Source organism: Rhamphochromis longiceps, linkage group LG17, assembly GCF_057381845.1.
Source record: "Rhamphochromis longiceps isolate RC_006_pf linkage group LG17, R_longiceps_female_GT1.1, whole genome shotgun sequence".
Classification (NCBI taxonomy): Eukaryota; Metazoa; Chordata; class Actinopteri; order Cichliformes; family Cichlidae; genus Rhamphochromis; species Rhamphochromis longiceps.
Genome location: NC_140573.1, coordinates 38875000 through 38900210, shown reverse-complemented (window position 1 = coordinate 38900210; position 25211 = coordinate 38875000). Strand labels below are relative to the sequence as shown.

At 38.7% G+C, this 25211-nt stretch overlaps 1 protein-coding gene across 1 annotated transcript in view; it reads right to left on the bottom strand.

Moving 5' to 3' along the window:
* Nucleotides 1–22335, bottom strand: part of muc5e (mucin 5e) — a 33725-nt gene extending 11390 nt beyond the window's left edge. Inside the window, exons 1-39 of the mRNA XM_085386132.1 lie at nt 22287–22335; nt 21965–22009; nt 21590–21815; nt 20941–21070; nt 20773–20836; nt 19028–19110; nt 18648–18843; nt 18346–18471; nt 18130–18250; nt 17874–18009; nt 17708–17785; nt 17549–17618; nt 17309–17446; nt 16667–16816; nt 16422–16516; nt 16059–16191; nt 15675–15918; nt 15501–15541; nt 15290–15378; nt 14989–15143; nt 14776–14914; nt 14353–14457; nt 13911–14105; nt 13654–13726; nt 13378–13547; nt 12438–12594; nt 12036–12140; nt 11811–11952; nt 11658–11686; nt 4654–4860; nt 4282–4523; nt 3988–4174; nt 3688–3910; nt 3318–3490; nt 3099–3168; nt 2420–2529; nt 2283–2314; nt 1987–2140; nt 84–121 (exon numbers count right to left, since the gene is read on the bottom strand). Coding sequence (XP_085242258.1) covers nt 84–121; nt 1987–2140; nt 2283–2314; nt 2420–2529; nt 3099–3168; nt 3318–3490; nt 3688–3910; nt 3988–4174; nt 4282–4523; nt 4654–4860; nt 11658–11686; nt 11811–11952; nt 12036–12140; nt 12438–12594; nt 13378–13547; nt 13654–13726; nt 13911–14105; nt 14353–14457; nt 14776–14914; nt 14989–15143; nt 15290–15378; nt 15501–15541; nt 15675–15918; nt 16059–16191; nt 16422–16516; nt 16667–16816; nt 17309–17446; nt 17549–17618; nt 17708–17785; nt 17874–18009; nt 18130–18250; nt 18346–18471; nt 18648–18843; nt 19028–19110; nt 20773–20836; nt 20941–21070; nt 21590–21815; nt 21965–22009; nt 22287–22335 — 4920 coding nt within the window. The remainder of the gene's footprint in view (nt 1–83; nt 122–1986; nt 2141–2282; nt 2315–2419; nt 2530–3098; nt 3169–3317; nt 3491–3687; nt 3911–3987; nt 4175–4281; nt 4524–4653; nt 4861–11657; nt 11687–11810; nt 11953–12035; nt 12141–12437; nt 12595–13377; nt 13548–13653; nt 13727–13910; nt 14106–14352; nt 14458–14775; nt 14915–14988; nt 15144–15289; nt 15379–15500; nt 15542–15674; nt 15919–16058; nt 16192–16421; nt 16517–16666; nt 16817–17308; nt 17447–17548; nt 17619–17707; nt 17786–17873; nt 18010–18129; nt 18251–18345; nt 18472–18647; nt 18844–19027; nt 19111–20772; nt 20837–20940; nt 21071–21589; nt 21816–21964; nt 22010–22286) is intronic.
* Nucleotides 22336–25211: the final 2876 nt, after the last annotated feature.

Sequence of the window (25211 nt, the reverse complement as noted above, 5' to 3'; positions counted from 1 at the left end):
AATCAGACAATGGTTGACAATGATTAACAATTTCAATCAATTTAGTACAAAGAGACATTACAATAAAATTCAATGCAGCATACCTTGTATATCTTCTCATTATAACTGCAGGTCTTGTCAACTGAAAAAAAAAGACACGTTTTTGTGTGTGTGTTTGACTTTGCTATGTTTTTAACAGCAGACATTTTGATATGAAACACAAGTGTTATTAAGGTTTAACCTAACATTAGTTAATGTGATTTGCAATAAATGTGTGTGCCTAATATTTCATGTCAAAATGTTTCCTAAATGATTAATTAATTAAGAAGAGGCCACTTTAGGCTTCTCCCTCGATACAAGGGGTCACCACAGCAGGTAGCTGCGTTTGAGTTTATGCTGGATGCCCAAATGGGATTTGTGGATGTGAACTACAAACCTTTTACATTCAAATGCATAAATCATTACAATATGGAGCCACCTATTAAACAAATCACCCAAACAAACAAATTAAAAAAACGACAACAAGTAACTGACTCTTCAAATATATTCTGGGTCACTAACAACATCAAAGATGCAGCTTCACATAACTAAAATATATCTGCTAATAGATATAAGGTGTTGTTCTACATGTATTTGTGTATTTGTTACTTGCTCTTCTGCGATGCATTATCACATAATTGCCAGTTGAGATTTGGAAGTATGAACATGTATGCCAAGATATCAGCAGGAATCTCTTATCTCGTATATATGATATTTTTGAAGCATTACCAACAACAAAGTTTGTGAAAACTACTCCAGAACTACTTCTTAATGAATGATGATAGCGATAGGTATGGAAACTGGTATTGGTGGAATCATTCTACCATGCCTTTTTTTTTTTTTTTTAGTTTTTGCTGGTAAACTGGTAAAAATGAAGCTTTGGCTTCTAGTTTGGAGTAATCATTGCTGAGAACTAGAGATCACACTTGTTGAGATTAGACTGTATCTAGAGTCAGGGTTAGTTTGTCTATGCAAATTTTTCCCTTTCACTGTCATATTTTCATCATTTTGTGCAACAAATTCCAACTAATTAAAAGCTGAATATTGTGCTGACATTTTGTCCTTGCTTGGATACAATTTTTTTTAAAAAGGCAATTTACGAAAAAAAATAAAAATAAAAATTTGCAGTCCTGTTTGACCTTATAGTTATGGAATATAATAATTAATTGTTTGTTTTGTGGGGAGGTTTGCAATCATACACTGCAAAATCTCCAGTGTTAAATTGACACTAGAAAGTGTCTATATGTGTCCACTCTTTTGAGTGTTAAATTAACACTTTTGACAGTGTTATATTTCTAACAGGAAGCTAGTCAGTGTTGAAGATTAACAATGACTAACACTGAGCAGTGCTGATTTGCTATCATTTGCAGTGTACTTCAAATATAACTTCCAAATTGAGTGTACAGGAAAGGAAAATACCTGGAGGTTAGACAATGTTAAGTTCATAATATACCCAACCCCTGAAAAGTAAGTTTACTTACCAGGTAATATTGGAAAATATTGTTTGTCTTTCTACAAAATTACCAAAAAATTATGCAGTGCTTTAAATTACTTATGAAGTACTTAAATTGACTTATAATACAATCATTTGTTTTCTGTAAAAATCTGATTTGTTACCCTCTTGTTCCACTTTACCTACTTTTAAGTATTTGTACTTTATTTAAATATATTGTCATTTATTTTAAATACATTGAAAATCTGATTAATTACAAGTGAATTGCACCTTTAATCATGGGCCATATTAAAGATTGTTACCCAACATACTTATTTGATAAGTACGGCTAATGTGATTACCAATTTTAGGAACAGCGCATTACCTTACTTTGTTGCAAATACATTTGACTAAAGCACATGTCATTACGCAAAAAAAAAAAAAAAATACAGAAATTCTATAATTCTAAAAGATACTGAAAACTTTAAAAAATCAATCATTAACTGAACTAGAAAATATGAAACACCTTTACTTACCACAAATCACATCACCACAGCAGGAAGTGTTTATCAAAACTGCATTGGGGCCACAGAGGGGAGCTGGCTTAGGAGGTGGTGGAAAGCACTCTTCAGTCATAGTCTGGTTGTTACATCTACACAGTTTGCAGTTGGACTGCCAGACTTCACCAGGCTGAAACACACATACAGAAATATTTGTAAATCTACACTCAGATCTAATACTAATACGCTTAAATTATTTGAGCTAAACTGTTGATTACAGAATGTGTCACATAACAGCAGCATCCCTGTGGAAATTTGTAGCTTTTACTTACAAGTTTAGGTTCTCCACTTGGTCCTTTGCAATCTTTAGGGAAAAAAGAAAGAAAATCCTTTATTTATCTTCCTGTAAAAGACTTCAAACAAAAATTGTCTAGGTGTCATTGTCATCATCTTAGGCTATACAACTTACAGGAACAAACAGGCAAACAGATGTTTGAGTGATTTCCTGCTCTGGTCAGGTTGCTGGGACAGAAACAACCTGTGCTTTTTTTTTCAAGCAAAGCTCCTGGATAGCGCACGCTAAAAAGCCGGAGAAAAGCATGAAAATGGTGTAAATCTTCAGAATAGTATATGAAGGAAAAACATGTGGAAATTACAAGGTGCAATCAGAAAACAGCTTCCCCAATAAAAATCGAAACATATCTAATTTCAGATATGGGATGGCCAACAAACACACTGTTTCAATGCACCAGACGTGAAGCTGCCAGACACACCAAATTTCATAAGGTATCCCTTAAATGAGATTCCTCAGAAAATTATAGTAAAACTCAGCCTTGAAAATCTTACGTTGATTAAATTCATGGTGCGAAACTCCACTGATTGTCAAACAAGACAGTGAGGTCACATTCAGAACCCAGTGCATTCAAGCATTTACACTCTGGACTCTTAAAAAGTGCTGTTTGGCTCCTTGACATAAAAGTTATTCCAGTTTGACACAGAAGTTGATGCAAGTGGTAAAACTAGTCTAAACCTAGCCTCCCAGGAGGCTTTCCTAATGTGCCTTGGAGAAGACCACAAAGAGATCAGTCTTATATGACCAAGCTGATTAACTTTTTATCTGCATCACACCAAAAGTAAAGTTTCCTAACCCTCCATAGCAGAAGTCATCCAACTTTGTGCTGCATTCTCTGTAAACCAATCCTTCTGGACATGGCACATCTGAAACACGATCAAGGACACTGACGTTAATAATACATCAATTTAAATTAGAACTTGCAAAGAAAGCAAATTTATTCATAAATCACTTAATTTCTAGCTTTACTGGTTTGCCATGTTAATTGTAAGACAAAAAAAAAGACGATGCATACCACAGGTTCCATTAGTCAGTCCTCTCCAGTCAATACAGAAACCAAAGCTTTTACATTCTCCTGCAGCTTGCTCCAGAGATGAGCAAGAACCATTTAGGTTCCTGCATGAATCAAACTCACAGTTCTTCTTTTTAAGGTTTAGATCCACGTAGTTGCTGCAGTTTTCAAAGACACTGGAGAAATTGAAACAAAGTGAATTTAAGAATATTTGCTGAAATTATACACAAAGAGACAGAGAGCCACACACTATTACAATTAATAATCAAAATAAAGCAGTATATAACATGTAGATTTATCATGAAGTACACTTGAAGCAGTTTTAACACAACAAATCCATGATTAGTAGGCTACATTCATGTGTGGACCTTACGGGTGGAGTAGAAGTTCACATAATGGGTTTGGAGGGCAGGGAGGCGGAGGTGGGGGAGGAGGTACTGAGGTTGGCCCAGGAAGACAGGGTACATCCCTTGGTGCAGAATTACAGGCAGGCTTCAGAGGATCTGGATACACCCAGTCATAGGCCGTCTTATCACAGCAGCTGTCATCCTCAATCTGCCCTCCTTTACGAATACACGATGCTCCACCACACACACCTGGAGGGAGAATTGATAAGTGAGCTCTGATAAGCTTATACTTCTAACACACTTCTAGCACTCCATCCAGTACTCACCGCATTGTCCCTGGGTGTTATTGACGAAATGCTCCATGGCCAGGTTCACAACCAGGGTATAGGATGGAGTGAGGGAGACATAAGAACGAATCTCTGGGAGATGAATTGACACCATGTACCCCGTGGTCTCAAATCTGAAACCATTCTCCTCATATGGTGGTTGGACTGTCACATTGTTCAGTGTAGCCTAAAGTATAATAACATTATCATCAAAATTAGCTGTCTTTCCAGTGAGTATTCTCAGTTACAAACTGCTGTATAATTACTGAATATGGATGCATGATGAAATCCTACCTGTACTACAAACAATTGTGTGTTGATGTTGAGCGCAGCTACATTGTTTTGATATTTCAGAATGAGTCCTTTGGCACAGGAGCCTTGCAGGCCAGGTACGCAATAAAAGTTGTCCACAGCAATGGTCAGATTATGACGTGGTGACTGCTCCTCCACCAAGATGTAGGAGCACTGATCCAAGAAATCAAAGGGTATTCCTTGGAAAGAAACATAGTGGGGATCCCCAAACAGCTCACAGTGACCTGGGAATGGATAAAAACACAATTTGGATTTCAGCTAAAAATAAGAATCTGTCAAAATGCCAACCTGAGCCAGCTGCACAACTCTAATAATGACATTCTGGGTTAGTCAGTCAGTGGTATGGTCACTTACAGTCACATTTCCATGTTTCACAGCATCCATCCGAGACCTTTACGGCCCGTTCTCTGGGACAGGGCAGAGCTGTAGACTTTGGGCAAACCACTGGGGTCAACTCTATCTTTCCACCAACACAGTGCTTATCAAAGCAGTCCTCTGACCATGTCTCCCCACAAATCCAGCTTTTTTTACTCTTCAGGTCTACACATCTACAGACTGATGCTGTGGCAGAAAACAGTGAACGCAAAAATACAGAAACATTGATTAGGTTATTCTCGTGAATGACTACTATGATCATAAATGAAAATGTCTAGCTGGTAGTTAGTTAGGTGGTTGTAGACATAGGCAAGGCAAGGCAAGGCAAGTTTATTTGTATAGCACAATTCAACAACAAGGTGATTCAAAGTGCTTTACAGAGACATTAGAAACAAGAACAAATAAAAAGCATGATTTAAAATTGAATAAAACAAGCAAATAAACTAACTAACTAATTAACAAACAAACAAACAAACAAACAAACAACAGTATATAAAATCAAAACAGATAAAATCAGAACAGTAGATAAAATCAGTAGTTAAATGTAAGTTTTGAAATTTAAGCTTAAAGTGTGGATTTGGTGCTTTATTCAAATGCAGCTGAGAACAGGTGAGTCTTCAACCTGGATTTAAATAAACTGAGTGTTTCAGCTGATCTGAGGCTTTCTGGGAGTTTGTTCCAGATATAAGGAGCATAAAAGCTGAATGCAGCTTCTCCGTGTCTGGTTCTGACTCTGGGAACTGATAAAAGACCGGATCCAGATGACCTGAGGGATCTGGATGGTTCATACTGGGTCAGGAGGTCATTGATGTATTTTGGTCCTAAACCATTCAGAGCTTTATAGGCCAGCATCAGAACTTTAAAGTCTATCCTCTGACGGACAGGCAGCCAGTGTAAGGACCTCAGAGCTGGACTGATGTGGTCCACTTTTTTGGTCTTAGTGAGGACTCGAGCAGCAGAGTTCTGAATGAGCTGTAGTTGTCTGACTGATTTTTTAGGTAGACCTGTAAAGATGCTGTTACAGTAATCAAGCCTACTAAAGATGAATGCATGGACTAGTTTTTCCAGGTCCTGTTGAGACATCAGATCTTTTATCCTTGATATATTCTTGAGGTGATAGTAAGCTGACTTTGTTATTGTCTTAATGTGTTTTTCTAAGTTTAGGTCTGCATCCATCACTACACCCAAATTTCTCGCCTGGTTTGTGGTTTTTAGATGTATAGATTGAAGTTCTCTGGTGACCTGTAATCGTTTTTCTTTGGCGCCAAAGACTATTACCTCAGTTTTGTTTTTGTTTAGCTGGAGAAAATTGTGGCACAACCAGTCATTGATTTCCTCAATGCATTTACCAAGAGCCTGTACAGGGCCTCGGTCTCCTGGTGACATTGTGATATATATTTGTGTGTCATCTGCATAGCTGTGATAGTTTATTTTGTTGTTGTTTATAATCTGTGCCAGTGGGAGCATGTAGATGTTAAACAGAAGGGGTCCCAAGATGGAACCTTGGGGAACTCCACATGTGATACTTGTCTGCTCAGATGTGAAGTTACCTATTGATACAAAGTATTTCCTGTTTTCTACGTATGTTTTGAACCAGTTTAGTACAGTTCCTGAAAGACCTGTCCAGTTCTCCAGTCGTTTGAGTAATATGTTGTGGTCAACTGTATCAAATGCTGCACTGAGATCCAGTAAAACTAGGACTGACATTTTTCCACTGTCTGTATTCAGACATATGTCATTAAACACTTTGGTCAGAGCGGTTTCAGTGCTGTGGTTCTGTCTAAAACCTGACTGGAAGGCATCGTAGCAATTATTCTGTTTTAAGAAGTAACTGAGCTATTGAGAAACTGCTTTTTCAATGATCTTACTTAAAAACGGGAGATTTGAGATCGGCCTGTAGTTGTTCATTTGTGTCTTGTCAAGATTGTCCTTTTTCAGTATAGGTTTGATTACAGCAGTTTTTAGTGATTCTGGAAACACACCTGATAATAAAGAAAAGTTGACGATCTGTAACAGGTCTGACTCTAAAGTCTTTGAGACCTTTTTGAAAAAACTTGTTGGCAGGACATCTAAACAGCAGGAGGAGGAGTTCAGTTGACCTAAGATGTCCTCCAGGTCTTTGCTGTTAATAGGTTGAAACTGTTTCATGGTGTTTAAACAGTTTTTTGGTGGACACAGTACATATCCTGGATCTGCTGTTGATGTACCAATTGCTTGTCTAATTTTTTGGATTTTTTCAGTGAAGAATTTGGCAAAGTCATTGCAGGCCATGGTCGAATGAAGTTCAGCTGCCACTGACACAGGAGGGTTTGTTAGCCTGTCAACTGTAGAAAATAAGACCCGAGCATTATGGCTGTTTTTAGTGATGATGTCAGAGAAGTAGGACCTCCTTGCATTCCTCATTTGTAAATTATAATTGTGAAGTTTCTCTTTATAAATGTCATAATGAACCTGGAGGTTTGTTTTTCTCCATCTGCGCTCAGCTTTCCTACACTCTCGTTTTTCATTTTTCACCAGTGTGGAGTTTCTCCATGGAGACTTTTTCCTTCCAGAGATAACCTTCACCTTAATGGGAGCAATAGTGTCCATTACATTTAACATGTTAGCATTGAAGCTATTGACGAGCTCATTGACTGAAAGCTCTGGGCAGGTCAGGTGTTAATGGGAAGACCTGGTTAAAAATTGCACTACTGTGTTCAGTTATACACCGTTTTGTGATCACTGTTGTTGATATATTTGTGTGGGCTGAGATTTTACTTTCAAAGAAAACACAGTAATGATCAGACAGGCCCACATCAGACACAGTAACCTTTGAAATGCTCAGGCCTTTGGAGATCAGTAGGTCAAGAGTCAACTTAAGTGTTTTAGAGGTATTACTTGTCCCCTCGTGTTTGGGAGCAGTCTGTGGCACACAATGTATGTTTACTATGTTTAAAGATCTTTTAGAGTGCAGCTCTCTGTGTTTTGACCAGGCCACATGTCTCCTGTCACCTAAAAGTACAGAAATTTTAAAACCTTCTAGTAAACAGGGTCCCAGCTTCTCCTGGGAAAAGTCATCACTGCCATAATCCTCACAGCCCGGACCCTTCACACATCACGCATCAGACTGCGGAGACAGGGCATGAAGAGGAACTAAGGGGGGCGAGGCTGGGCAATGTGACTTCGATTGCTCTGTTGAGGGTGGGGCTCGATGGCGAACCTTTGGCCGCTCTGGTGGGGGGTTTATGGGGGACAAAAAGGGATTGGGACGGGGGGTAGATCTGAGCCCAGCATTGACCCGCTCCATCATCTCCTCAGTGAATTTCAGGTGTGGGGAGGAGGGAGAAAGGGAGGGGGAGGAGGGTGATGGCCTGTCAGGGGTTTGGGGGACTGGGGAAGGTCGTGGTCCCTTGTCCTGGTCGTTGGTGTTGTTGAGAGAGTTGGAGGCAAATAGGGACCCCTCTTCTTGCCTTAGATGTCTTTCCTTTCTGAGGCTCTTCCTCAGATGCCATGGATGTCTCTCCTTTCTGAGGCTCTTCCCGGGTGGGGGCAAATGGAGCTCCTCCTCAAGGTTTCTGCTGGGCTTTGTCTGTTCTTGGAGTACTGTTTGTTCCTCTTTATGAGATAACTCCTCGTTTATCTCAGCCTTGGCACCAAGCACGGATGGATGACGTATGGAATAAAACAAGTTGGAGGTGAACAGTTTCACCCCTGACTTGTTAAAATTAAATCCATTTGCTTTGAACAGATGCCTGCGTTCCCAAAAAATATTAAAGTTGTCGATAAAGTGCACTGAGTGGTCAGCACATGCTGATATAAGCCATTTATTCAGTGTAAACAACCTGCTGAATCTCTCGTCTCCTCCTCTGACCGGCGGTACAGGTCCACTGATGAATACAGCTGCATTCAGAGAGTTTACAGTATTTAATAATCCAGTAAAGTCCCGTTTCAGAACCTCCGACTGTTGTTTGGACACATCGTTTGACCCTGTATGCAGAACAATGTTTGTCACAGTTGGATATTCATCTGCAATTTGAAGAATTCTCTCCTTCAGGTTGTTGACCATATCGTTAGGAAAGCAGAGGACTTTAGTGTTCTTACCGCACATCCTTTGTACATCCTTTACGGCAGAGTCACCCACAATCAGAGTTTCAGGCCTAGCCTTTAGCTTTCCCTGTGGCCTTTCACTTTTCAACAGATTTTCAGACCTTATTTCGCTGCTTTTAGATGGATGGTTGTCCGATATAGATCCAGGGTCCTTTGATAGTGGAGCAAATCTGTTCTGCAGTTTCACATTCAGTTGTTTTGGAGGTTTGTTGTTAACCTTCCTATTCACGGTTGTCCAGTCCTGTTTCCTCCCGTATACAGGGGTAGAAGAGCTTCTCTGTCTCGTAGGAAGTGAAGGCCAGTCGGTTTCAGAGATTTCAGCTCGCTGTGCCCTGCCTGTGATACGTCCTCCCCCTTCCAGGAGACATGATTTATGTCTTGGTTTTGCACCAAGACAGTCTAAGGGGGGATTATCACTTGAGGATTTATAATAATGCACAGAGTCTACTTTCTTGGTCATGTTATCTGTGCTCCTTAGCTGTGTACTAGCTTGCTCATCGCCATTGTTTTGAATCAAAGGCAAGGTTGTTTCATTTCCACACAGTCCATTTACCTCCACGTTTACTTCTAAGCGATGAATTTTTGTCTCCAGTACTGCAATCTTCTGCAGGAAGCTGTGGTAGTCATCTGTGGAGAGGGAAGGCATCTTGTTGCTAGTTAGCCTAGCGGTTAGCACCTTTCCAGGTTATTGAGGCTGCTCGGTGCCCAGACGCTGTAATCAGGCTTCAGCTGTGTCTAGGCCACAGACACACGGAGCGCTGAGGATAAGGTAACCATAAAATGTTGCTGTTTCTGTTAAGAACACTCTAGTCCTAATGATCTACAAGTGTCCAGAAGTTATCGCAGGTAAGCTCACACGGAAAAAAGGGAAAAAATCAGCATAAAAATCAATAAAAATCAATATAAGAAGCAAAGCATTCAAGAGCAAAGAGATGAAGCGTCCACACTCACAAAGGGGAGGAGCAAGCATAGTAAATATTGTGGGAGCTTCTGTGCTGGTAGCAGTCATACCTGACGTTACAGTAGTTGTTGCATTGGTTGCAAACGTGCTTGTTGGCCGAAGTGTTCCAAATGTTGTGGGAAATACTGCCAGAGATATAATATCGTTTAGGTTACTCACATAAACGACTGCTATGATGATGAATGAACAGTGCAAAACAGATACATAACATTTACCTTGGGAGTTGTTCTGAGGTGGTGTTGTTGTGATTGGGGGTCCTGTATTAATTTCGGGTGTGGATTCTGTATTAATAGATGAAAATGTTGTGGTGCCTACTGAAGTGCTATGGTTTCCCATTGTTGTAGCACCTGTTTCTGTTATTTCTGTTTGTCCAGATGTTGTCACAGTATTAGTTATCAGTGGCGACGTAGATTTAGATGTTGTTGATTCAGAGTGGGAGGTAGTAGGTTGGGTGGTTGTAGTAAATACAGTGGGAACTTCTGTGCGTATTGCTGTCAGACCTGAGGTTACAGCAGATGTAGAATTGGTTGCAAAGGTGCTGGTGGACTGAAGTGTAGTGACTGTTGGCTGCGTATGTTTTGTCGATGGTGGAGGTGTTGAGACATATGTTGATATAACTGTGTTTGTCGGCTCTGATTCTGTGGCCCGTGTTGTTGAAGCATTAAGGAATGAAGTACTTGTAGGTAGGTAAGAGGTTGAAAGTACTGTACTAGCAGATTCAGTGGGAGTCTCTGTTATAGACTCTGTTACTGTTGTAGGGTGTGTCGAGTGAGTTGCAGATGTTGAAAAAGTTGACAGTGATGTGGAGAGTGTGCTGATAGTAGCTGTAGTTGTGTTAGCTTCTGTAGGGGCTATTGAGGTAATGGTGGTAGGTAAAGTAGTTGTTGGTTTAGTGGTGTAAAATTCAAATGACCGATTGTTACCGGTCACTGGATCACTGGTAAAAGTCGCCATTGTTGTAGCAGTGGTGGTGGACCCTGTGGTTCCAGTTGTAGTTTTAGTAGTTGCTGCAGATGTAGTAGTGGGCGTTATTAACCATGTTTCGCTGGTACTTGAAGTAGTCGTAGTGTTTGGTTCAGAGGTGGTGGGGGACCATGTTACAGTAGTAGTTGAAGTAGCTGTAGTTGTTGGCACAGGAGTTGTTAATATAGCAGAAGTGGAGGGCATTGTTGACCATGTTTTTCTAGTAGATGAAGTTAGTAGAGAGGTAGCACTGGGTGTCGACCATGTTTCAGGGGTAGTTGAGACTGTGGTAGTGGTAATCACTGGTGTAGTAGTAGTAGTAGTTGTTTCACTTGTAGTTGAAGCAGTTGTTTTGAGAGATGTTATTAGTGTGGTGGTAGTTGTGGGCGGAAGTGCTGTTGAATTAAAATTGATAATAAGTGCAATTATTAAAAGAAGGATCCATAAAAGCACATATTATTTAAAAATAATAATAAATTTCAATAATATTTCCTTGTATTCTCTATCATTACATTACATATGTTTGCCTTCACTAACGTTTTTTACCCATTATCACTCCCAACTCCTCACATGTAGACACAATTGATCCCATACACATCACATTTTAACATGCTGGGTATTACTTTGTATTTCAGCATAGAAGATAATTTGATAGATTTAAATAGTAGTCGCACAATGTCTGAAATAGAGACAAATTTTCTCTGCTGGTTTGTAATGTAATGTCACTCATGGTTACCAAGGAAATGGTGACAAATCTAGTTGAAGATGAAAATCCAAATTCTCTTTTCAAAATGTGGATAACATGTTTTTCTACAACTAGCCAAGTTATGTTGCTCCCTGTGCTTTTACTATCTCATAGCCCTGATTGGTCAGGAGTCCTGAACAAGCACCAATATGTTGTGAGTTAGAATTGAAAATGAATTGTTTTATCGGCCACGTATAGTACACACATGAATGTATTTTTTATACTTACGGCATTTAATTGTTCCATTTTCACAGGAGCTGAATAAAATAGGAGAGTAAGAAATAACCAGCCGTCAGTGTAACTAACAACACAACTTCATGACAATTGCATGGAAAATGTAGATATTTGCATGCCATATATATTGTGAATGTGTCAACTTACCATTCAAAAGAGTTTATTTTCACCACTTGTCCAGGTCGTACAGTCGTGTCATTAAAATAACAAGAGCAGTTCCTCAATGTGGTACAATCACCAGTATTCTCATCATAGTATGGCTTTTCCTTTGGACATCTGGGGTAGCAGCCTTTTCCAAAAAGTAAATATACTCAGTTGTTTGTGCAAGCTGAACTTTAACATGTTAGACTATAACTGAGAAACATTGGTTACCTTCCAGCTTCTGAGTGAAGTCTTTGCCACAGGTCAGAATCCTACCACAGGCTTCATAATGCCAGCTACACTGGCCCTTTTCATTGTAGTAGTCACAGTAGACGGCTAAGATGTAAATTATCACAGTTTATGTTTTGTTGTATTCAGTGTTTTGTAACCTTCAAAAAACATTGATCGCATCATGCAGATTGTTGTACATATCCTTTGATAGTGCCATATCTATTGTCGCTCATGAGTATATTGACAATAACTAAAATACAATAAAATAAAACTGAATTTAAATTAAGCAATGCAGGGTGTGTGTTGGCAAGAACTGAAGCACAGAAAAGAATTTATATAAGCTGGACTGATGATTGGCTGACGACATGCACACCTTATGTGGGGAAAAAGCTTAAAACTTACGGCACATATCAGGTGTCCTCCAATCTATGCAGACGTCCTGGTCACTGCAGGCCTCTGCATAAGCTGCCACAGCTGTGCAGAAACCCAGGAATTTCCCTTCAAACTCACAAGAGCAGGATTCCTGCACACAGGCATGGTAGTAGGGCTCTGGATCCACCTGAGGATCAGTAAACATCAGAGTTGGGAAGTACCTGACTGCAAGTTGTACTTCAATCACAACAAAAATGCAGATGTAATGTTTAACTTTTACCGGCATTAAAATCAGCACAAAAACTTTCATCATGTGGCTTTCCATGGTTGTTGTAATGTGTGGGTGGCTCAGAACCTTTATCCACAAAGTATATTATAAATTCTCGTGAAAAGTTTATGTGCATAATAACATGCCTTTTTAAGGGGCATGTTTTGGAACAAATTTCAATGCAACACCATCAAAGGCTGGATGTTGATGCCTTAAAGGTCTCGACAAGCTCCTTTTTGTTCACAGTTTGTTGATGTTGAGCATTGTTTTTTTCATTTGTGCTCCCTTTCATCTACTAGTTTTCATTGCCCTAAGCAGTGCTTCTGGATATCCATGTGCACCAAAGTGGTTTTCCTTGCTGCACCTAGAAATGCCTTTTAAGTCTAGGAACTCAAAAATTATTATAATGTTTGCATTACAATTGTTATCAAAAAGCTGTGGAGGAGGGTTTTAAGTTTAAAAACATTTGTTAGGAAAGTAAAAGCAAGAAATGTTATTACTTCAATAGGTTAATCAAATTAGCTGCAATGCTTGTTAAATTTAAAAGAGAAACTGTAATCTAATACATTTTGACAGCAACACTGGTATCAAATTTTCACCGTATACAAAATAAAAGTCCCAATCCTCTCTTTGCGACTCTGCTTAAAAAGTAGTTATTTTTAAGCAAGCACAAGCAACTTGTGTGCAATGTGAAGAACATACTTTCAAGTGACAGTCTTTGAAGGTGCCTCCTTTAAGGATCATACAGCGCCTCTGGGCCCAGGCCGAGCAGTAGGAATTGCGTTCACATGGAAATATCTCAGTGGTCACATCAGTACAAGGGGGAGTTGCTGCCTTCCAGCTGTTGCCAAAGGCCATTGGACTAGAAACCACTAAGAACAGAGTTTTGTTTTTAGTTTGAGTGTCACAGGTAAAGTGTTGGTGTCACTGCAAAGACACCACCCCTAGCAAAAAAGGAGAAAAAACTGACTGGTTTACCTGCTGAGCCACTGATCTGCAAGTCATTCAGCTCATTGGAGTCAAAATTCCCACAGAGGCCACACACTCTGTTCTGCAGGTGAGACGGTTTGAAAAAGAAAATGAGTATAAAAGTACACAGTGGATATGTTATTAATTCAGTTCTGCATTTTTGAATTCTACTTCTCTCCTTTTCAAGCTTTATAGTGAGGATAACAGTATTCTACTACACAAGAATGGTCACGTTTAAAATCCTTCTTAGCATTTTTATTACTCACCCTCCAGTCTGGATGAAGTTCTACGGTGATCCGGGTGTGTTTGTCCCATATTAGAGTTAGACCTTTGCTGGGTACTGAGATTATGATATAGAGTCCCACTGTGTGTATTGTGTAAAGTGGATCTTGCTGCAAAGTCCAGCCTTTTTGGATTTGCTTGGTCACTCTCATGTCATTCAGGATAAGGGTGACTTTGCTCTGGAAGAGCAAGATAGAAGAACAAGATAAGGGATTATTTTACTGGTATATGGGCAGCTACCTCATAATGCACACCATTAATTCTGCAGCAAGTTATGTTCCATGATTCATGAACGACTTGAGTAAATAACCATCCTTTGACTGAGGTTGATCATTTCCAAGTAAGACAAAAAATACACTAATAAAAACTAGTATAACATGACCACCAAATAAAGGTCAAGGAATATTTAGGGATAGAGCCACTTACCTGTAAGTCCAGTATGATGGAGCGTGAACAGGTGAGTGCCTCATCACAGCAGGGCACACTCTCCACTCGGAGAGAAAAGGTGCCGTTTTGACTTCTGCAGTAATCCTGAAATCGAAAAGCATGGTTAAAACTTCCTTATTATATATCAAAAATCATGCATTTTGTTGTAGTTATGAACAAATGGTTACCACCATGACTGAAAGTCAACAGCTACAGTTTTTGTAATAGAGAGAGAGAGAGAGAGAGAGAGAGAGAGAGAGAGAGAGAGAGAGAGAGACCTGGACTTTGTGAAAGTGTATGACTTATATCTCCTACATCATGAATCTGCAACTTTAAAAATAGAATTTACATATCTACATTATATATAAATTTTATATCATGCATGTGAACACATTCATGTTTTGTGATTTTTCTGGCTCTCACCTCTACAAGTGTATACTGGCAGTGACCACCAAAGCGATACCATTTAGCGTCAAAGGTCTGATAATGTCCATTTCCATAGACTTGACATGTCCCGGGACACGGCTCATCTGTGCAGTCCCACTGACCCTGACCACAGACACTGCAAGATAAATTCATAACACTGAGTTTACAGAAAAACAAAACTTTGCGACTGAACCGGTAAAGTAGCGTTACCATTTTTTACAGTTGGTTTTAACAGTCTCTCCTGCCCTGAAGACTTTACCACTGTAGACACAGGTGCAGTTGTCCCTTGATACACAGTTTCCATGGTGATCTTCATATTGATCATGAGGACAATAACAGCCACTCTCACAAGTCACACTGGCAACCTGAAAATCACACCAACCTGAAAATTACACCTTTGTGAGGAGCAAACGTGTTTATTCTAATAACTAGTCACCCTTTAAAAAAAAAAAAAAAACTAAAGATGAAGCCACATTTACATACAAATGGTAATAATTATAAATATACATACCAGTGGTTTGCTGAGACTGTCGCAAGTTTTCTGAGCTGTGTTAACTGGGTATTCTGAGCAGTGCACGCACACCTTTCCATTCCTGCAGCCTGATGCGAACAAATTCATGTATTAAATATATTTCTGAAAGTTTGATATAATAATATGTTTACTGCCGTGACTCTTGCTCATATAGCAATGTATGTCTAGTACAAAAATATAATATATTTACCACAGTCCTTGGAGCACTGCAGTTCTCCATTCTTACAGTTGCTTTTGAAAACACAACATAAGATTAATAAAACTGGAACCATTGTATTTATCATACACCATCAGTTTCATGCTAATACAAAATGTATTTGATCAATTTGAAATTCCTTAAAAAAATCTTTAATGATCAACTCACCACTGTCGTCCATCGATAACAACAGGCCCTGGTGGCGTTATACCGCCGTGATGATGGCATACACATTCAGTCTTTGGTGTACAGATTTGTCCTTGGTTCAGGTGGGTTCCTTCTGGGCAGCCACAGCCCTCCACGGGAGCGTCTTCCTGCCCACAGCGAGGATCAGGAGCAGACAGGGAGCGGCATGTATGGTTGCAAGCTCGCACATTGTAGGAGAACTCTTGGTTCTTTTCACATGTCAGTGCTGTGACAAAAATATTTTGATTCACATTTAATAATCTGCTTATACAATGCATCCTGCAAAAACAAGGCAGAAACTGCCTACATAAGACTATAAGTCGTGTGCAGTAAAAGGAAAACATATTTGCATTTTTAAATGCTTACAGCAGTTGGTAGCCTTCCTCCAGTCACCAAGTTCAACTCCAAGACTGGCACATGCTTTGGCATAGTTGCCCAGAGCAACACACAAGCACTGGACCAAATTGGTACCACAGTTACAAGTTCTTAGGATGCAAGCCTGTAAAAATATAGTCGAAGAGTGGAGTAGAAATATATGCACCGGGGTAATGAGTCAAACAAAAATGTATGCATCTGTATGATCAACATGTTCGCCTTAAACTGGTTTAATTTTATATGCATAATGCAGGTTTAAGTTTTCAACTTGTTATAAAGTTATAAATCAATATGTCAGCACGAGTTAGCTTCAGCAGTTTCTTCAGATTTGGTTGAGTAGTAAAACAATCTTACCATATGGAACTGATCAGTTGGGATGTAGCCATGGCACTTTGCAAATATCCCAGCTGGGTTGTTCAAGACCGAACACTTTTCATCAGCAAATATTTCTGCAGAAATACATCAAATGCTAAAATAAGTAATGATTTTGCAAAACAATTTAGTATAAAACAGTTTTCTGTGTGTTAAAGACAAAATATAAAAGCATCTTCTCATCTGTGAATTTATAGGACAGTCTACTTTATATGACTGATTGATACCGTTGTCGGTATTAATGCAGGTTGGCGGTATGTTCGGTGTACAACGGCCCACGCTCCAGGACAGCGCAAAAGGTTCAGGTGAGTTCTCGATGATCCCGCTGCTGCTGGTGAAGTCATCTGTGGTGTCCTTGTTGTTGTTGCCACAGAGACCTGAAAGACAGACTTATTATTTTGTCTCAGATTTTTAGAACATTTCCTGCTTGGCAGCCTCCAGTTTGCATAAATACATTTTTATGGTAGAAAATTTGAACATTTATAATGTTTGCTGTGAAAACTGCACATATTTAACAACTTGTAATTTAAGTGCCATTTCTAGAATTCTGTTATATTTGGGTTTTTGTGGTACGGCTTGAGAATTTAAGTGAAAATAGCATTTTCTTTACTTTTGTGACTGAGAATTAAAAAGTATTCTGTATGTCAAAATTTCTGCTGTGAAATCTTTACACAAATTGGAAGAACTGAGCAGAAGGCTTGGTTGTTTCAAGACAGAATAAAATGCTTGTTAAGCTACAAAAATCACATAAAGTTTAAAGTTTGAACTAGAACATTTTTCTGTTTTACCAATAATTTGACAGTTCATAAAATAAATCATGATAAAAGTAATTCCAGGTTTAGTGTGTATTTGTAGACTAATGTACTAACCTGAAATCGTGCCTGTGTGTTTTCCTGGTGGTGTAATGTAAAGTTGGATTTCAGGAGACACCTGGACTTGGATCTTCATACCAAAGGATGTATGGACTTCAACATACATAGAGGACTGCCAGAAAACCAGGGCATGATCTAAAAAGTGAGAGAAATTAGTAAGAGATTTGGTGTTTATGTATCGAAACCATTCAGTATATATTATGAGGCTAGCAGACTAACTAGCATTCTTTTACCTACCAGACTGATGAAGTTCAGTAATTTCTTGGTCTTCAAATTTAACCATGCTGCGTGTGAATGTGTACATTTCCTGCAAATTCCAAATGATGTGCATAATCAGGCTCATTTTTCCTCACTATTAATTGATTTGATAGTTTGTATAGTGTGTGGGATATATACCTGGAAAATCTGGAGAACGACTGTTTGTATAGATGCATGCTTCCCAGAAAATCCAACATTTATTGTCCAGTTTAAGCCCTGCATGTGGTCATGAAAACAACATAGCATCACAATCATGCACAGTCGTCCTAATGTCACATATTTGTGCTGTAGGCTGTGTGTTTACCTGTGAGGCCACATATGTGCATTTACCAGGAACAACATATTTTTTGCCATCGAATGTTGTTACAAATTGCCCTTCAATGTCACATCTGCCTAGGCAGGAATTCTCTGAGCAATTCCATCCTCCACCATCACATATACTAAGGACAAAAGTTTAAAATGTGTTTTAAAAACTTCTAAACACTTTTATGATTCTAAAGTTAAGGGTTTTTATGTATTAAAATTCCAGTATTATTTTATTTTATTTTTTGGCCACTTACCATGCCTGACACTTAGTGTTACGTCTGTCTCCAGTTAAGTAAGTCCTACCAGAGAAGACACAGGGGCAGCTAGGCACACTCACGCAGCGGAAGTCTTCTGCGTGATCATCAAGCACCTTACCTACAATATAATTCAGTAAATTTTTGATGATGAGTTCTGATTAGTTTCATGTGACTTACCAAGGCAAAAAACAAAATACAGTTCATAGTATTCACCCTTTGGACAGACACAAGTGCTGGTGATAGCCTGGCTGGAAAAGCTGGGGTTAGGGTTGGAGCAGCTGGGAATAAATGCATTACCCTCTTCTTTATAAACCAGGTATCCAGGACACGTCGGCTCAGCTGCATTCATAAAAACAGAAAGGTAAATCCATCATGAAACTAAATGAAATGTCAGTTAGAATTCATCCTTTATCCGTAAAAGCTTAAAAATCCATAAACAAACAACTTTGCGACTACTATTATGAAGCTTTTAACCCTCTTTAAGACTTTAAGAATGATGATAAATGATCACCTACCACATTTGGTTATAGCTCTCCATTTCTGCCACACATAGCTTTTGTTTCCACAGTGCAGGGCAATCTCTTTGAAGAAAGCACAGCGAACGTATTTGCTGTTTTCAAAGCTGTAAATGTTCTCTTCACAGAGTTGGATATAAAATGGTGTTTTAACTTGCAGACACTCCATAGTGTAAGAAAAGAACTCTCTGCATACCTGCAAATATCATTGGAGGAACATTAACATTTTAGACTAACATCTTTTGTACGGCAACATTTATACAATATGATTATATAACTGATCGATTCCTGAAAACATGAAAACAAAAACAAACGAATAAAGAAAAGTGGATTTAAACTATGAAAATGATTGAAAAAAAACTATTGTAACATCAGCTTACTTGGTTAGTGACAAAGACAGGATCTCGCGTTTGACACGTTTCCTGGGTAAGCTTGCTCTCTGTTATCAGCTGCTGCTTGTTGCCTGTTTTCACAAATAAAATGTGCATTCAACTTTGAACAAAATATGCAAAAACAAATGTTTTATATTCCTAGAGATTGTATTTATCTTTTTTCATGGAAGTATGATACATAGAATTTTTAGAGCAACATACTGTGCTGGAAGAAACGGATGACAGCAGTTAGGTAGGGTCTTGTGCATGTCAGTAAATTAATACCAAATTACTTTCTGTACCAATTACAACATTGCTGCAGACTGAAACAGCCAGAGTGCTGGCCAGACTAGAGCCCAGAACACTGAACAAACAAGTGCATATGGCAACAAAGGCCCAAAGTTGAGCAACTGAAAACTACTTAAAGCAAGAATGAGAAAGTATTTCACTTTTAGAAGTTTTCTTCTTTTTCTTCTTTTGAAATGGCCTTCCCAAAGACTCAACCTCAATCCGACTGAATATGTCTGGACTATGCTTAAAAGTCCATACCAGGAAACCAGAGACGAGGTTGTATAATGTATGTAAAACTGTCCTAATTTTCCTCTTATTTACATCTAGCATAACCGATACTATATATTAATTATAATTACTATTGAATTAAGGCCTATATTAACCGCTATTTCAATTATTTCTGCTACCACCAACATTACCATACCAGCTTTATTTATAAAGCACTTTAACATAAAACCAGGGTTCACAAAGATCTGTACATATACAAATAGCATAAACAAACACACAAACAAACAAAGAAATACATAAATAAATAAATAAATAAATAAATAAATAAATAAATAAATAAATGAAATCAAACATGTTAAAATAAATTGAGTCAACCTCTTAAAAGAGTGCCAAAGGCTTCAGCAAATAAATATGTTTTAAGAAGCGTAGCTTTATTAAGATGGGCTTTGTTTTGACTAATTGCCTCAAAGGACAAAAGCTAGATAGATCTTACACAGCTCTGACCTGGCTTTCAAGTTTAAGATCTGCCTTCATTTTAACTCCCGGATTAGTGATGATTGGTTTAACATACTGTGCCAGGGAACCAAGATCCGTTTAGTGGTCTCAGAAGTGCCACAAAAAAACCATCACTACTGTTTTATGCTCAATAAAATGCAAAAAGTTCAAAGCCATCCAGGCCCTTATTTCATCAAGACATTTAAGCAAAGGGTCTACGGAGAAACCATTTATCTTTTTAGGAGGGAAATAAATCTGCGAGTCATCGGCATAACAGTGGAAAGAAATCCCATGTTTCCTGAAAATAGAGCCAAGGGGTAGGAGATATAGGGAGAAAAGAAGGAGGCCTAAAACTGACCCCTGTGGTATCCCACATTGAAGAGAAGCAGCAGAGGACACAAACTCCCCAAGTTTCAAAGAGAAAGTTCGCTTTGCCAAATAGGATCTGAACCACTGCAGTACAGCACTCATAACACTGCTCCAAACGGGAAATTAACATTTATGATCCACTGTATCAAAACCAGCCGTTAAATCTAAAAGCACGATAATAAACCACAGTCACCTGAGTCAGTTGCTAAAGACAAATCATTAAAAACTCTTAAAAGGGAAGATTCAGTAGTATGTAAAGCTTTAAAACCAGCCTTTTCTTCACTTGTGTACAATATTGTGCTGTTGCTTATGTTATTAGACTTATACTACAGCTATTAGTTGTTAGTTTATTTGTGCTGTAGGTGACATACTTGTTACGTTGTGTTTTCCACACAGTCCAGTCATGTCAGTGCTCAGTTCTTGCTGCAGCTCCACCTGAACAGCAAATCACATAGAAGCTTCAGGAATTCTTCTTAGGGATTTATAGATTCTGTACATTTGACTTTGTTTAGGCTTTCATACATTATGTATCCTCTTACCCACAAACTGTCTATTCCTCCAGGTACACTATGCCAGGTGACAGAAAGTGGAAGCAATGAGCTCCTCAGTCTAGTGTAGATGCCGTACTGAAAAATATGCTGGTAGGTGTGATCGTATGGAAGGGAGACACTGTAAGAAAATACACAAGGGACACCTGCTCAGAAATGATCGGAGGTCTCACTTCTTCAGTTTTGGAAAATAAGTGAAAAACAGGAAATAATAATACAAAACAGCCTTTGCAGAGAGTGAGAGTATCTAGCGAATAGAATATCGTGTGTTTTTTCATTAAACTCAACCACAAAGACAAACACTTAATAATGCACAGTGTCCCAGGGCCAGCGCTAATAATGAACTAGCACTGATGGTAGAAGTGCTGAAATACCTGCGAGCATGATCGGCTTGGTTAGGTGGTTGAGTATGAGTGACATTTGAGTTAATGAACTAAAGTGTCTTTGGACAAAACACTTTGCTGGTGCCTCACATGCTTACGCTAACTGGTGTTCTGGAGCCAAAAAATGAGTAATTTAAGATCAGATGTTAAGAAACAAGGATCAGATTGTGTCTCGTGCAAATGGTATTAGGTTTCAAAGTCAAGCAGTTTTCTTCAAATGAAGCACTAACTTAGTGGATCCATATTTGAGGACAAACCTTTTCTTCTCCACCAGGATGCTTCCATTCTGCAGAACAGTCCGGACTTTGTTCATTGTGATCTCGACTTGAACCAGCAGCCCGCTGTCTCCTCGCCGTATGGTTATGTCGTATTCCACACGATTGTGGGTGAAGCGGGTGAGAGTGAACGGGCAATTGGACCTCACGTAGTAACCCAGGCCTTTGAAGGGCTGGACGACTCCACTGCCATACGTCCTGCAAGTAACTGATCATGGCAAAGTTAAGTTGCTTACAAATTTATCGTTCAGAGATGGACAAGGGACCAAGTAAAGTAATGAAGACTGTGTAATTACTGTAAAAAGGATTGACTCTCTAAAATTAAGTTATCAAGCGACGACACTGACTTATACTCACATTTCTGAGTTTCTTTTGTTGTCACTGATCCACCGGTCCCAAAAACTGAGAGGTAAGGAAAAAAGACAATGTAATAACACTTTAACAACAACATTCAATTACAAGGAAAACTCCTTGTAAATATGAAAATACAGTGCATCATACTGTAGACAGGACAGTATACATCAACATTTTTTCTGTAATGTTTTTCTAAGATAAGAAGGAAAACCATAGTAATGCATGAAATCAATATATAACAAATATTTACACTGCTTTGATTTGTTACTTATTCTGCTTAAAATAATTAATTAATATTCAAAATATATAAATAAATGCATGGTACCTGAGACCAGTAAAAAACAGACAGACAGCATCCGTTGCTGAGGGGTCATTTTCTTCTTTCTGTGCAAGTGCAACCAGGAGGATGTGCCCAACCACCCCACTCCGTCCCTTATATATGCAACGACCATACATACACACACACTGCATGAATCACCACCACCACAGGGATGTGTGAACTAACATGCACACACCTGCTTCTTTACCAGGAAACTAAAAATTTCAAAGAAAATATGGTCATTATGTGATAACAAGGAAATTAATACACAATGCTGAAAAAACAGCTCATTTAAAGCATGCCATTATTCTATAATATAAGGTTACATCAAGAATTCAACAATTCCCTGTACTGATATATATTCCTGTGGGAAATTGCTAGTGTTGCGTATCAAAGAATTTGGCAAAGGAACCCAAAAAGCAATTGGTTCACAAACAAGCTAAAAAGCAGAAACTTAAGACTTTAGATCTTGTGTTTCCTTGTTGAGCAGGTGCCACAAATTAGAAGTGCACAAATCCGTGGGGTTTTTTTTTACATTTCCTAAACTGGAAACCGGTAATTTTGTCATGATTCATTCCTTCAGCAAAAAATAAGGTACTTATTACCTTTCTTAAATAATAGCAATATGTCAACTCCATCCTTAATAGGTGAGATATTAAGTATTGCATTATGTACAAAGAGGGATGCCTACTTTTGGCAAACTTCACCAGTGTTGAAGGTCAATACACGACAAACAGAATAGAATGAAAAGTGAGCGCTGGTAACTGATGAGAGTGCATGAACCAGGATGTAGTTAATTATTTTTCATTGCTAGATCGGAGGGAAAGCACCACAGAATCACAGAGATGTCCATCAGATCACGCATCAGATGACCTCAATAGGTCACGTAATAGGGTGAGGCAAGGTCCCACAGTGGTTTTAACCTGATACCTCTAGTGGTAATGACCCACACGTTTTTTCACTGCTTGGGTCATGTGGACTTAAAGAAGTCTAGTCACTTTCTTATCCCAGCAGGTAGAATGTGAAAGGCAGTGCACACTCTTAAAAGGTTGCCAGTGTTTTGCAGGGATGCAAAACTATTCAGTGGTAAATATATTTTTCTTTTAGTTACTTCCTGTTGTACTTAGTGAGTCAGTTAGAACTGCAGAAGTTGTTTGTTTTGGGGGGTTTTTTTTGAATGTGCACTCTTCTCCATTAAGTGCTTTAGCCAAGTTAACATATGCACAGCATACTCATCACAGGTGGAACCAGGAACACTGACTAGCTTTGTTCCTTTGAAAACCAAACACAGCCACTACGTATTAGACCTGTGCTTTCATGTAATGACAAGTCACAATGCCTCATCTGCACATGATCCTGGAACTTGGTAATCTGGATTTAAATGTATTCTTGATTGCTTATAATTGCTGTTAATAACACCTCTGCTGTTTGCAGGTACCCAGGCCACTTGGCTTAAAAGGTTGTTCAAAATACTACGGTCTCTTTCCTGTTTTACTCTTTTTGAAAATTCTTCACACAAAGACTGGGGATAGAGTTCTCTTCATTCTTTCCTTTTGTTCCTGTAATTCTATAACTTTACTTGAGTTAGCCTATCCATTCTAGTGCAAATACCATATACAGTGGTGTGAAAAAGTGTTTGCCCCCTTCCTGATTTCTATATTCTTTGCATGTTTGTCACACTTAAATGTTTCAGATCATCAAACAGAATTAAATAGTAGACAAAAATAATACAAGTAAGCACAAAATGTAGTTTGTAAATGAAGGTGTTTATTACTAAAAGGAGAAAGACTGACACAGCTGGTCTCAGTCAAGAAATCTCTTAAACACGACCTGCCTGACAAAGTGGAATAGATGAAAAGATCCTCAAAAGCCAGACATCAAGCAATGAAAATTCAGTAGCACTGAATCTTAACGTGGCTGAGTGAATGTACGGAAACCAGCTTGGACTTTCCCACCAACTGAGTTCAGCGAAAGTGGGAAACAGCATCTCCAGTTCCATCTCCCTGTTCATCAGCTTCCCTCAGGGCTGTGTCCTGAGCCCACTGCTGTTCACGTTGCTGACACGTGCATCACATCATCAGATGACATAACAGTGGGACAATAACGACCTGTCCTACAGAGAGGAGGTGAATTAATTGGTGGACTGGTGCAGTGTTATGAATCTGTTCCTGAATGCCGAGAAGACCAAGTCCTCACCATCAGACCTGAACTCTTCAAAACACAGTGCTACCTGTGTGAAAAAACGGTAATTTTTTCACATAGGGCCATATAGGTTTGATTTTTTTTTCACTTTCATGATAAACACATTTATTTAGAAAATGCATTTTGTGTTTATTTGTGTTATCTTTGTCAAACACCTTTTTACTCTTTGCTGTTTGTATTTTTGATCTCACCAGTTAAACTTTTTAATTAAGACTTGGTCAAAGAAGGAAATTTCTCAATTATACTAAAGAAATAAATAAATACCCAGAGAAAAGATACTTTAAATCAGGACATGTGTCTCCATTTTCTGCTGCCACCTGAGGCTTGGCAATGTGACAGCCTATCGCGATTTGTCATCTGCATTTCTTGCTGCTGGAAGCAAACAGTGCACTGGTTAGATCAAATGGAAACACAGTGAAGAAACAGGAGAAGCAGAGTTGTAAACAATGAAAGGAAGGTGCACAACTCAGGGTACTCGTTTGTGCACATCTTAATCTAATATTTTCTCCTTAATAACCATTACCAAAACAAATCTTTCTGGTATTTAAATAATAAGATTGATGGTGATGAGTAGGGTTTGCTTTCATGGTTTCTTTGTCTCCATTCTTAAGTCATTATGACACGTTACAATGTGTAGGGTTTTGTCCATATAATATTAAATTGCTTAGCTAATTATAGGCCAATCTCCAAACTTCCTTTCATGTCAAAAATTATAGAAAGAGTAGTTGT